Below are 13727 nucleotides of genomic sequence, written 5' to 3' on the forward strand. Positions count from 1 at the left end.
GAGACATATTTCATTGACAAATCCAATAGTTTTTATTTAAACTTAGATTCAGCAAAACTTACCATGTTTTTCATTAAAGAACCCTAACCCTCTATACACAAATACAAATTACACATTATATTCCATTTTCTGATGAGCTTCTCAGTGTGTCTGATGGCACAGTGATGACCGCAGAGACTCGTGAAGAACAGCATCTGTTGACAGAATATACCAGATATAAGACAGCATGTTCAACTCTTTATTCACGTTTACAATAGTCTGTCTAAATCCTACATTGAACCAATACTATTTTTGAACAGTAAATGAGGATTAGCAGCAGGGAACTGTATCAGAATGGCATGTCGATATTGTTTTCGGTACATAGTCAAGCATAAAACACTTTATGAATTAATATCGTACAGAATACGGGCCGATATGACCAATCATATGAATGTTTTGGTGCTGCATACAAACGTGCCATAAACCACCACACAAAAACTCAAAAAGGAGATATCAAGCCGAAATATCGCTCTCCGTTTGTTAACGAAAATAAAATAAAGTTTGTTAACTGGTAGACTACAGCTCACCTCCCAATAGCAGCACTTTTCTCCGGTTCTTTCAGGATCGCGTAGGCCATTAAATTCCCGGTTGTCGTCGCCATCACGGTCAGGCTGCGATGTCACTTGATTGAACTGGTCAGAATCCCCAAGATTGAGCGATGTATTGCGCTTTCAGTGTTTTATTAAATAAATTACACATTGCGACATTATACTTCACCTGAGTGACTGAGCGAGGAGATTCAGACGACGACCGTGACGTCAGCAGCTCTGATTGGCTGAAGGCAGTGAGCAACAAAATCTGATTGGTCACAGACCAAGTTGAAGAGACATTTGAATTCCGATAAGTTTAACCACTCGACATATTTTTTTCGCATTACTTGTGCTGCTGGTGTGTTGTTTAATATAGATTTGTGTGTACGATTGTAAAATGATTCTGCCAGTGTAAACTTAATAAACATTTACACATATTTGGAAATTGTATAGGCTACACTGCATATACTAAATGGGCTTGTAATGCATTCATACTGAAATAAATAGCACAAGTAATATAATGAATTCCAAGGATGAAGAAGTAAACTTAAAAAATATACTCAAATTTAACATTAGATACACTACAACTTCAGGATATGAAATAATGTATTTTTTAAATATACTTTCAGTGCATTGTTACAATGATCATTTCCAGCACACTGTTAAAATATGCCTCAAATATATTTTTATAAAGTGCAAATAAATACACTTTTAAAAAATAAACTGAACTTACACTTCAAGTATATTTTTCTAAAATATATTTTTTGGAAAATATACTAAAGTACAATTATTTTAAAGTGTGTTAAAAGTTGCATTGTGAAAATATGATACTAATATACTTTTTATATATTTAATGATAGTACATTTTTTGTTAGTATATTTGCAGTGTACTATAGAAAAAGGGAATATATTTAAAATACAATAAAGTATACTTTTTTTTCACTAGGGTTTAATGTCTTCTCAGCGGTGTTGTCGATTACCTGAAAGCTGAGGGGTTTTTTTTGTTTATTTTCATCATGTGCATTGTGGATATGTGCAGCACGTTTCAGTATTTGGTTGCTCTGTGATTATTTGCAGCACACCTGTTGTCAAACTGATGATGTTTTCTTAATTTTCTGGGGTTTTGCAAGTGTTTTCTTCAGTTGCAGCGCATTGAGCTCTCTCAGCCACTGTAGTTTACCATGATAACATGAACTTGTTTTACATGCAGAAATGTCAATACTTTTTGTCTTCAAGGTGATTTATAATGTGACACTCAACAAACTTCATTTTGTGAAATGGTCTGCTAGTTTGCTTTAAAAATAACACCATGGAAAAACATCCTTATAACCAACTAACTAACAACAAATACTGAATAACAGAACACATCCTTTAGTTTAGATTTATATTTCACTTACTTGAGGTTCAATGTACTACTTATCTAGTCTGTCACAGGCCATTATCCCTTCAAACTTGTAGGCTGAGTACACTGGGATCTTGTTTTCAGTATCATAATATGTGGCTTAATAAACATCATCTATAGAGTTTGGCAGATCTGCCTGTACTGTGGTCCAGAAAATCTTGATTTTCCATTTGCAAAAAAGCCACGGCACTCCTTCTCAAAATCTTTCACAACTCTGGCCGAACCACTGGAGAGAAGAAGCAGCATCAGCACATGAAGAAACAGCGTAATGATGAAGAGGATCAGATGATGAATTATCAAGATCTCTGCAAGAACAACAACTACATGTGATACTTTTTCATAACATAACATAACAAATAAACACTTACCTCAAATATATAGCAGTACAAGTTAAAAATCAAGCTATTAAATGAAAAGACAATAATGCAAGAATGTAAGAAACATACACAGCACCTACGTCTAGTAAATAAATGTCTAAATACTCATCAGATAAACAATACAATGTAGAGGCCAAAGGAAACTACAAATACTACAGTACATACAGATACCAAAAACACACTGGTGTTACAGTGAGATGAGGGAGTGTTTCTAACCTCCAGATTTGTCATTCAACAAATGAACACTTTTAAAGTAATGCACTATGAACCAGGGCTCACAAACTTCATCCACCTCATATCTCCCTAAATCTACAATACATATTTAAACAAAGTTCTTTAAGTCCACCTTACAAGCATGTGTTTGTTTATAAAACTAAAAGATCACACTTTAAAGAAAACAATATCTGATGTTTGTTACAGGATATAGAATATCACAATCATGTTGTGGCCCTATCTTATCTAAATCCACCAGACATGCTTTTGTTTTTTTACCAGGTATAGAACTGCTGACTGACCATTTTCTAGTCATGCAAATAGTAGATCCTGTTTACTTGAATGAGCAAAGAACAAATTCTCCAAACCTAAGTTTTAATAACATGTCAGACTAAAAGTTTTCCTCTTAGTTCAGATAGAGAGCATGAACAATACTGTGGAGCAATTAGAATATTATTAGAATTCCAGCAGTGTAGACACTGTCTGCTAAGCGTATTACTGCCCTCCACAGGTCAAAGTTTGAACTAATTTTTATATGCAATATGCTAGTTCAATAGTATATAACAATTATTTCAAAATTTGGCCTGTGGAGGGCAGTATTACGCTTAGCAGTGTCTACACTGCTGGAATTCTAATAGAGGAGAAGAAGAAGAGAGCTAGTTCAAGATGAGCATTTAAGGTTAAAACTTATATAATTTTCTTTTTTTTTTCAGAAAATGAGATATGGTTTCACTAGATAAGACCCTTATTTCTCATCTGGGATCATGTTGAACAATTTGAAGCTGCAGTGAAACTAATTATGACCTTCAACTGTTTGGTGCCCATTGAAGTCTATAAGGAGAAAAATCCTGGATTGTTTTCATCAAAAACCTTAATTTCTTTTCGACTGAAGAAAGAAAGACATGGACATCTTGGATGACATGGAGGTGAGTAAATTATCAGGAAATGTTTATTTGAAAGTGAACTAATCCTTTAACCCGGGGGTGTAAAACTTCTGAATTTAATGACTGGGGTAAACTGTATTTGTTTTGTCTTCAGGAAAACATGTAAATATCTTGTGTAGCTTAAGAAGTAAATGAAAAGTATGATCTTTAAACAAAATAAGAAGAATGTACACATCATCTTGTTTAAAAGTTTTTAATCGTCCTCAATGCAAGGACAGATCTCAAAAAAAGAAAAAAAATTGTAAAAGGTTCAAATACGTAGAAGATGCTGGAAATGGAAAACCAAAGAATATGCAGAACCTGGAGGAGTTTTCTGAATTACAGTGGACCACAAACAAGGGACTAATGAACAACTATCACAAAACATAAAAATAGCCATGGATCAACCAAGTAACAATATACAGTTAAGATTCAAGGGTTGGAAACTTTTAAAGTGTGTAAATTCAGTTAATATTTTGTCTTGTGTAATAGATAAAAACATGTTATGTAAAACTGCTTATTCAGGACAAATAAGATGCAGTTTTTTAATTTTAAATTTTATTTTGTTAAAATTATTAACATCTTGCATATTCTGCTAGGGATATGTAAACATGAGCAGAACTGTATAAAGGATACTGAAACATTGTTTGAATCTAGTTCAAAGATTTAAAAACAAACAAACAAAAAAATGTCCTCCACGACCCGTGAATTCACTGATGACCTCAATGGGGAATAAAGGAGGCATGCAAATACATGTTCTATGTTAGTCAGTGATTTTTGTTGGTTTTAAAGCACATCACCGTTGCATTTCAGGCATTCAATGTGCATCAGTTATATTTTTCATTTTCAAATAATTTCCAGCATTTTTGTGGACAAAAACATGGAAATGACGGAATTAAGACAGGTACGGTATTTACTACTGTAAAGAAAAATATTTAAAATATTACTGTGAAATAGTCTATTTATTTACCTTGCAGTAATAATATATTTCTGTCTCAGGCATAACGATGATTAATAATAATAAAAATAAAAATGTGTTAATATTATGTGGGCTGAGACTCTATCACAACTAAAATTAGGTTTGAGTTCACTTTAATGTCCAAGTCAATGCAAACACATTTATTTTGGTGAATTTGGTCACTGTTATTTATTTAGCATTAAAAGTACACCAGATTTGTGCAGATTTCTGCATTTAAAGAACAAGTTTGTCAGTTTTGTATTGTTACAGTGTCTGTAGTATATGTAAAGGAACAATGTGTATACTGTATGTGTACTCTCTCTCTCTGTTACCTGCACACAGATATTCTTGTTTAATTGTCAGCGAGTCATTTTGCATCATACAGCGAATTTTTGACAGGGCTTTTGTTAAAACTACAGACTCCAAGGCTTTTGTTGAAATTACAGATCAAACTTCCATTTCCTGTGCGAAACACTGCATGTAGTTGTTTGAAGGTTGGTGACTTAAGCTCACAAAAACTCCTGAGCTCTAAATGCTGCTCTAGCATATCATGTGTAGAATGACGGTTGTGTTGGGTAAAAATGACCCAGCTGAGCATGAACATATCACTCATGTTGGATGTTGTTCTATTTGAATACATGATCGGATAACTGCCAAATTAAAATATTAAACAGATAATATTAACTGGTTACAGGTCATTTCAGATAAGTGCTGTTCCCAATTAAACTTGTTTATGCTCCTGTTAAAATGAAGCTTGAATCTGTTTTTTGTTTTCATTCCTTGAACCAGTTCAAAGCCCTGCTTCTCACAAATTACAAAAGGATGAAGAAAAGAAAAAAAGAAAAAAGAAAAACAGAACTGGGAAAATACTCCTAGATCTTACAGAGAATTATATGTTTTAATGAATTCTGAGAAAACCATTAGTCTTTCATATTTTATGAGCATAATACCACAGCCACTGATTCAATTAATTCTTGACATATTCACAAATGTTATGATATTCTGTAATGTTTACTCTAAATATGTAAAACTTTGATGATAAAACATGAAGCCAATATGTATAATTTACCATAAACTGGAGGGTTTGATTAAAAAGAAATTCACTTCAGAAACACTTCAGAAAACATTTTTATGGATGCTTTATTTTAAGGTTTGGAGTTCATTTGAATATGCAAAGAGTTTGTTCACAGCAGCTCTTTATTGAAAAATGACCTTAACAGTTGTGATTGTCCATTTAGCTCAATGATCTCTCTCAAGTCAAAACAAATTATTTTCCTGGAATCCTCCAGATCGCAAAATATTTGCATATCAAAGGAGAGTTCCTACAACGCATAATTTCTCTCACACAAAATAGCACAAGTCAAGCATGACCCAGGTTAATCCACCATGTGATTTCCATTTTCTGATTTTGCCTCAGTCACATTCGTCGTTTCATGGGTTCTTCAGCGACGCGGCTTTTGAAAAGTGTGATCTCGTCCAGGTGGCAAAGTGGCATACCTCTGATCACATGGGCCAGATCCTCGTGCAGTAAAGGGTAAATCACCACACTAAGGGCTGGACGAGATATTGAAAAACTGCAGGGGTAAAAGAATGAACAGGTAAATATTTGATGTACACCAGGTTTACTTCAGGTTACAACAATTATTCAAACATTAAGTCTTTATTATTAAGAATTCTTTAAAACAACTGACCTGTCCAACAGGGTTTTCTGCAGTGTTTTACATGCCACCAGAGTCCCTCCCATGAACATGTGGCACATGATGACATCAGTGCAGCTCTGCATGAAGGCCGTCACAGCGGCGGGCTGGAAGGTCCCATGTCGAGAAACTAGACAAAGACGCTGCAGCTGGTGACAGTGACTGAGCTCTTCAAAAAATGCAGCGTTCGCATTAAAGTAGGGCTGCTCCAGCCTGAAGGTTTAATTTACACATATACAGACTAGTTATAATTAATTAATTACAATTAGTTAATTAATCCTGCAGAGCTCTCATTCTTGCCAGGGTCTAATTTAAAACTCTTCAACGGCAAATGCAGAATGAGTTACTAGCCGGTAAAGCGTTAACATTTTTAAGAAAACAAAATAATGCATGATTAACATCTCTTAAAAAACAATATTACATTCCATTTTATTAATGCAAGTGCATCAAGAAGATACATTTTGGCCCGGTTTCACAGACAGGGCTTAGCCTAAATCAGGATTAGGCCTTAGTTCAATTCAGGTAATTAAGTAGATTTTATAAATGTTCAGTAGAAAAAAACATTACTGGTGTTCCTTTTGAGACAAAACAATGGTCGTGACATATGCTAAGATATTTCAGGACAAGTTACTTTCAGTTAAAACAGCTCAAACTCAAACAAATTTTAGTCTAGGACTAGCTTAAGCTTTGTCTGTGAAACCAGTGGATGGTCTACTAAACAAAAGCTCAGTGACTGTTGTGTGTCATATATTTTAACCTTATAAAGCCATTATTTTTTCATGCGCACTGAAATGAAATTCTGAGAAACAAAATCATGGACAATGTTATTGTGAGAGATGCTGTTTAGCTAAGAGACTGTCTAAAATATAATGGTGCAAGTGTCATAACTGCAGATTTTTTTTAGGTTGTTTTCATGATCTTTCAAAAATTCAACCAAAACATAAATCATTTACCTAAGGTAAACATTAGACCTGGCTACTTAGTAAAACATATATTTATATTTTAGATGGGAAAAAAACAAAAACATTCTGAATCCAGACAATAAAACCACAGACTAACTCTTGTAAATGTTTAAATGATCTTATGTCTCCATGAGAAACAATTACCATCTGAATATAATTCTTTAAATTTATGCACAGTTTACCTTAATACTTAGTATTGATCAAATTCACATATTATTTATGATAAATGTGCCACATTCATCTAAACTGCACAGTTTGCACCAAATACACAAGGGAAATGAACTAAATGACTGTCATAGGGGCCAAAATATATTATTGTAAAGAAATAATACAAAATACAATTTAAACATACAGGATGTACAGCAATTCTGTCAGTAAGGTGCTGCTGCCCTCTACTGGTGAGCTGCAGTCGTAATATTATAGGATTTGTGGCATGGCTGGTGAAATGTTTTATTTTCTTTTTGCTATGACAAGTCTACATTTAGATTATTTGCTCAGTTTTGTGTATTGAGTGTGTAGTAATGTGTGCGTTCACCTTAAGTCCCTGAGTTGTGTGCAGTAGGAAAGAGCCTCCAGCAGGGCCAGTGTGTAATTCATGGACTTTAATGATCCAAGATTTGCCAGCGATAACGAATGAAGGTCCTTGCACCCCTTAACCAGATCGATCAATCCTGTTCCCTTCAGAACTCCCGGTAAGTGAGCGAGGGTGAGCTTGCGTAAAAACTTCATCCCTCCTAAAGCAGCCAACTCACCGTCCCCGACATTGTAGGACCAGGAGCATGCGACGGGGTCCTTGCGGATGGCCGGCTCATTCCGTGGCATGGCAGAGGAAAAGCCTGCGCCAATCAGCTCCAGCTCCACGAGATGCGGGCAACCTTGAAGCAGTGGCTGAATGCACAAGCCTCTGTCCTGCCGCTCTTCACCCTGACCCCCCATGACCTCTGTTGAGGGTCGATATATGGGCACACCGACACGGCTGCTCTTTTTAAGGCCGAGAAATAATGACCTTGGTGTGAGGTCTGAGTTGGAGCCCTGAATGTTCACAGGTGTTGGAGAGGATTGTGCCAAGGCACACACCGGAAGTGCCAGCGAGCACAAGGCACCAAGACGTCCTAAAGTGCCACACAAGTGTCCATCCTGCCCAGCATGGTGATAGTGTGTGGCAGATAAATTAAGGTGAATAAGATGCGGGCAACATTCAGTAAGTGCTTTGACGCTCTCCGTGTCCATCTCCTCCTCGCCCTTCCCACAGCTCTCGGCGAGAGGTCCTCGGCCACAGCCACGCAGGTTGAGACTCCGTAGGGGTGTGAGGTCACGACCCGCACTAAGGAGCACATGTAGAGGGTTAAACCCTGGAGATGAACAGCGTGAGACATTTAGGTAAACGGGGCAGCCATGCGCCAGGACTCGCCCTAGTATAGCACCATCTAACCATGTACGTGGAAGCTGGAGAGCGCTAACGGTATTTCCCACCGTTGATGCCATGCTCTCCATTAGCGCAGTCATTGCAACCGGCCTTGGTGGCGCGGGGCCTGGCACAAACAGTACCAGACCTGTAAGACCCTCCGGCACTCTCATACTGAAAACAGCCAAGTAGAGCGCCAACAGAGTACGATTGACTTCACCAGGTGCCAGGCGTGCGGAGAACCAACGCAGGTTCTGATAGTGCGGGACGCTGCTCTGGCCCACCATCAGCTGTGCGCAACCGCCTGCTTCCCTCCAGCCCTCGCTGGCCTCTAGATAGAGGTGGAGGCGTCGTAGGGCACTGCAGCATGGCACCACACCGTACGAGGGAGTCAACAGCGTCTGCTTGAGCTCCTGCAGGCGTGCCAAAGCAGACTTACCCTCAGCACTCAGCTGCTGGAGGTCAAACCCCGGCCCCACGTCTAATGCCAGCGAGCAGAGAGAACGAAGAGAGGTCAGCAGATGCGAAAGCCGAATTGATGTCAAACGGCACCCTGAAAGGTCCAGGCTGACTAGACCCTTACAGCGGGTGACCTGATCCACAGTAGAGCCGGCTAACCAGTAGCAGCCACTGAGGTTTAATGTCTGGATGTCACCGGAGAAGTTCTTCAAGAGCTGCTTCACTGCATCGTCATTTGCCTGTGAATAAGAAGCAATTCAAAGGTAAGATTTTCAGGTCTTTCAGACTTAAATATTTGGTTTTCTGTTACGTTTGATTGCAAATTCTGCTTGAATTTTTTTTTAAAAACGTTTAAGATGAAATTATCATGGATGGCATTTATGGTTAACATAGATGAGTTTTTGTTGAAATTGCAAAAATTACTTGTTGAATAATAGTCTTGGTAGCCTATAACTGGGATGAAACTGACATCATTTTCCAGCAAAAAGTGTTTATGAATTTATGGAGTCTTGGAATTTCCTGTATAATTACTGCAATTATAATTACTGCTGTTATTGCAAATTTTCTTTGTAAAATTTGTACATTTGATGAAAAAAATGTTTAATTATATGTAAAAAATTTATATTAAGAATTTATATTCATAATAGCTAAAATAGTTAAAATAAACAAACATTGCATAATAAATGAAATAAATATACATTTAAAGTCACCATAAAACAGAATTGCTATTATCTTTACATCTCTATTGTGATGTATATCTGAGTAAAAGTGGAGAAAAATGGATGGCTGGACTTGATTTTGTCCATCAGGAATTGAGTGTCATTTGCTAACTGTTGCAATTTCATGTGAGTGACAGGTTGCTGGAGGGAAGAGATTACTGTCCCGACCTCACATCTGCTCACACGTCATCAGAGATGACAAGACATGTTTTTACGCAGGGAGGGGAAGTTGATGTTTTTGATTAAAAATTATAATGCTTATTAAAAATAATAATGATGCGCATTCCATATAAAAATACAATTACATCCACACATTCAGTGAAAATGTTGGCAGGGCAAGTAGAGATCTACTGGCTCAAGGAGGCAAGGAGAAAAATTTCTTCAGGCCTCAAAACATTATAATACACAATAGACAAGATGGATAATTGTTGAACGGTTCTGTAATCTCAAAGAGAAATAGAGTATAATGGTTTTAGGAAATTACATCCCTTATATCTGCCCTAAAACAAGTGTGTTTATCAGAAATACCCTAAAGTTCATGAGAGAGTGTGTTTTCAGGCTTACCGTATATTCTTTATGCAGGTGTACATGGGCTCTCAAGCTCTTGTCCAGACAGAGAGTTTGAAGTTTCCGGCACACTCGACTCACATTGAGCATCAGGTCATGACTCGGGATGAATCGCAGGATATTCAGTAGAATCTCATCTGAGAAGTCTGAGATAGTGACAGAAGATTGGGAAATGCTATCTGAGCAGCACAGAGCCTGGAGAGCAGCAAAGAGAAAGAGTCATTCAAACACAGCACTAGTTTGACCTGAGCTATATATATATATATAAACAAGAGAGGGAGTTTATTGTTTACTGAATGTGACACTGAAGTCCTACATGCCCAGTTTCGAAATATCTCCAATGTTATTACAATACAACTGTGGAAACCACTACTGTCAAAACAAATTTCAAAAATGACAGAAAGCTTTAGATACACATTCCTTTTAAGCCAGTATTTAAGAACTATATTACAGTAGTACAAACGTCAGTAATATAGTATTACGATAGAAACTATGATAATCATGGTAACATTTTGCAAGGGGTTATTTTAGAGATCTGCTTAACTGTCCTGTAAGAAACCTGCATATCTTCGTGTCCCAATAAATAAAAAATATATTAAACATATATATCCTAATAATTTCAAAACATTACTGTTGGCTAAATAAATTAATCTTTGCAGGAAACAAACTGTAGAAGCTAACTATCACTATTAGCGTGAATGTTCAGCCCTCTGTTGTAACTTACCGTTTCAATTTGATTATCCATGCCGCTTTAGGGAAATGTGTTTAGACATGTACTTCAGTAATATACAAAAACAAATTCTTGCCATCTCAATAAAAGTAAAATAATTCATCCATTGAAAATAATGTGGTTGGCACTGTAGGAATTGGCACACACACAGAGGAAACAAGATGTAACACCATCGGAACGTTTTGGGAGACGTACATATTTCCGGTACGAAGCAACTAGTAAAAAGGTCCCCGGCTGTGGTCTAAATTTGAAAAACCACATTTGACAAATATATTTTCTATTCTATATTTGTTTCGTATTCGATCTAACAATAATTATATGGATGATAATGTAAATCAGAGGTCTTCAACTCTGCTCGCTATCCTGCAAAGTTTGTTTTCAACCTACTTTTGTGTTTCCAAGCGATCCTGAAGAGGTTGATTTGCTGCTTCAGACCGCAGGGTTAAAGACCTCTGATGTAAATTAATTTATGGAGTAGACTAGAAAGAAATGTATACATAGACACAATCTGAGTTGGGTAAAGTCAGTGAATTGAATACCAGAATAGTTAAAGGATTAGTTCACTTTCAAATCAAAATTTCCTGATAATTTACTCACCCCATGTCATCCAAGATGTTCATGTCTTTATTTCTTCAGTCGAAAAGAAATGAAGGTTTTTGATGAAAACATTCTAGGATTTTTCTCCTTATAATGGACTTCAATGGAGTCCAAACGGTTGAAGGTCAAAATTACAGTTTCAGTGCAACTTCAAAGCGTTATACACGATCCCAGACGAGGGATAAGGGTCTTATCTAGAGAAACGATCGGCCATTTAAAAAAAAAAAGGTCAAAGGTCAAAGTTTGAACAAATTGTTATATACTTGCACTAGCATATTGTATGACAATTTAGTTCAAACATTGACCTGAGGAGGGCAGTAATACACTTAGCCGTGTCTACACTGCCGGAATTCAAATATAGCAGAAGATGAAGAGAGCTAGTTCAAGATGAGCATTTATGATTAAAATGTATAACATTTTCATTTTTATTTTTATTTTAGAAAATGAGTGATGGTTTCTCTAGATAAGACCCTTATTTCTCGTTTGGGATCGTGTAGAACGCTTTGAAGCTGTAATTGAAGTCCACTATAAGGAGAAAAATCCTGGAATGTTTTCATCAAAAACCTTAATTTCTTTTCGACTGAAGAAAGAAAGACATGAACATCTTGGATGACATGGGGGTGAGTAAATTATCAGGAAAATTTAATTTGAAAGTGAACTAATCCTTTAACATTATGAACACATTTTTTATCCACCATATAAGAGGCAATGGTAACACTTTACAATAAGGTTTCATTAGTTAACTAAGAATTAACAATACCTCTACAGCATTTATTAATATTAATGTTAATTTTGTTTTAATTTTAATTTACTAATACATTATTTTTAAATTAAATTTTGTAATTGTTATCACTGAATAATGAACAGCTGGATTTTTATTATTAACAAAGATTAATACTGTAACAAATGTATTGCTCATTGTTAGTTCATTCTAGTTAATGCTAATGTTAACAAATGAGACCTTATTGTAAAATGAGACGATGAAAAATAAGAGATCTCAATTACATGTAGTTTTTCCATTACCTTATTGAAAATACAATTCAATTCTCATTAACGTCATAAAAAATCCGTTTTACACTTGTAATCATGTAACAGTGGTGCAACTTGAAAAGGGCAACGTTAAGTTTTGCTAAAAAAAAAAAAAAAAAAAGTGACTTAATAGGGGTGTAACAATATATCATTTCACATAATATTGCAATACAAAAGCGCAACAATATTGCATTGTGGATAGTGAAAATTACTTGGTGAGAAAAAAAATTAAAGTTTTTTAAGTTTTTTAAAGTTTTAGTGTCATTACTACATTAAGCTACTATATACAATGTTGAATATAATGTATAATGCAAATGGGGAATATGTGTCCTGATAATGCTAAATGTCTTATGTAACCAGTAAAAATGGCCTACATTATCTTATATATCTAGTCAGTGACCGTGCTAACATATTCATCTAAAATAAAATGTTTATGATCAATGTTAAAATCATGTAATTTTTTTTATTCTGGTATCAACATTGTCCTGTGCATTGGGTTACCAGCATTAAGTCCAAACCTATTGATTTCTACTCCCAATGTAATACCAAATTTAGTATTTTAATCATCCTTTTATCATGTCTTGGAGTATTGCAGCGATATAATGTGATATGTATTGCATATCCTCCTGGGACCCAGGAATACTTGATCAAAATGGTTGTGATGGTTATTCATGAGTCTCTTGTTCATTCTGAAGTTAAACTGAGCTCTGTTCTTCAGAAAAATCCTCCAGCTCCTGCAGATTCTTCAGTTTTCAAGCATTTTTTGCATATTTGAACCATTTTCAGCAGTGACGGTATGATTTTGGGATCCATTTTTTCACACTGAGGACAATTGAGTGACTCAAACACAACTATTAAAAAAGGTTCAAACATTCACTGATGCTCCAGAAGGAAACATGATGCATTAAGAGTTGGGGGGTGAACTGCTCAGGTCAAACAAGAGACTCATGAACAACCATCACAAAACAAAAAAAACAGTTGTGGATCATCCAGGTAATGAGACACAGTATTGAGAACCAATGGTTCACTTACTTATGAATGGGGATATTTTAATAAATTCAGCTATCGTTTTGTCTTGTGAACTAAATGCAAACATCTTATGTAAAATGTCTTACTCAGG

The 13727-nt window shown here is 35.9% G+C and overlaps 1 protein-coding gene across 2 annotated transcripts; it reads right to left on the reverse strand.

Moving 5' to 3' along the window:
- Positions 1-5563: 5563 nt before the first annotated feature.
- LOC125272706 (F-box/LRR-repeat protein 18-like) lies at positions 5564-11181 on the reverse strand. Of its 2 annotated transcripts, XM_048197763.1 has the most exons (6): positions 10976-11181; positions 10545-10623; positions 10249-10446; positions 7637-9204; positions 6134-6352; positions 5564-6016 (listed from the first exon to the last, which is right to left on the reverse strand). In XM_048197763.1, exons 3-6 carry the CDS (start codon positions 10339-10341, stop codon positions 5860-5862), a joined length of 2037 nt encoding a protein of 678 aa, XP_048053720.1. In that variant the 5' UTR covers positions 10342-10446; positions 10545-10623; positions 10976-11181; the 3' UTR covers positions 5564-5859. The 2 variants fall into 2 exon arrangements, with proteins under 2 accessions (XP_048053720.1, XP_048053719.1); XM_048197762.1 differs by lacking the exon at positions 10545-10623 and having other exon boundaries at positions 10976-11180.
- Between the last annotated feature and the right edge of the window lie 2546 nt (positions 11182-13727).

This window comes from Megalobrama amblycephala, linkage group LG7 (assembly GCF_018812025.1).
Source record: "Megalobrama amblycephala isolate DHTTF-2021 linkage group LG7, ASM1881202v1, whole genome shotgun sequence".
Lineage (NCBI taxonomy): Eukaryota > Metazoa > Chordata > Actinopteri > Cypriniformes > Xenocyprididae > Megalobrama > Megalobrama amblycephala.

Bases quoted from the DNA above. Each gene is read 5' to 3' on its own strand.
- LOC125272706 (XM_048197762.1), bottom strand. From the start codon at position 10,996: ATGGATAATCAAATTGAAACG. The intron at 10,447-10,975 runs GTAAGTTACAAC...GCTGCTCTCCAG, and splicing joins TGGATAATCAAATTGAAACG to GCTCTGTGCTGCTCAGATAG. The intron at 6,353-7,636 runs GTGAACGCACAC...TTAAACCTTCAG, and splicing joins ACACAACTCAGGGACTTAAG to GCTGGAGCAGCCCTACTTTA.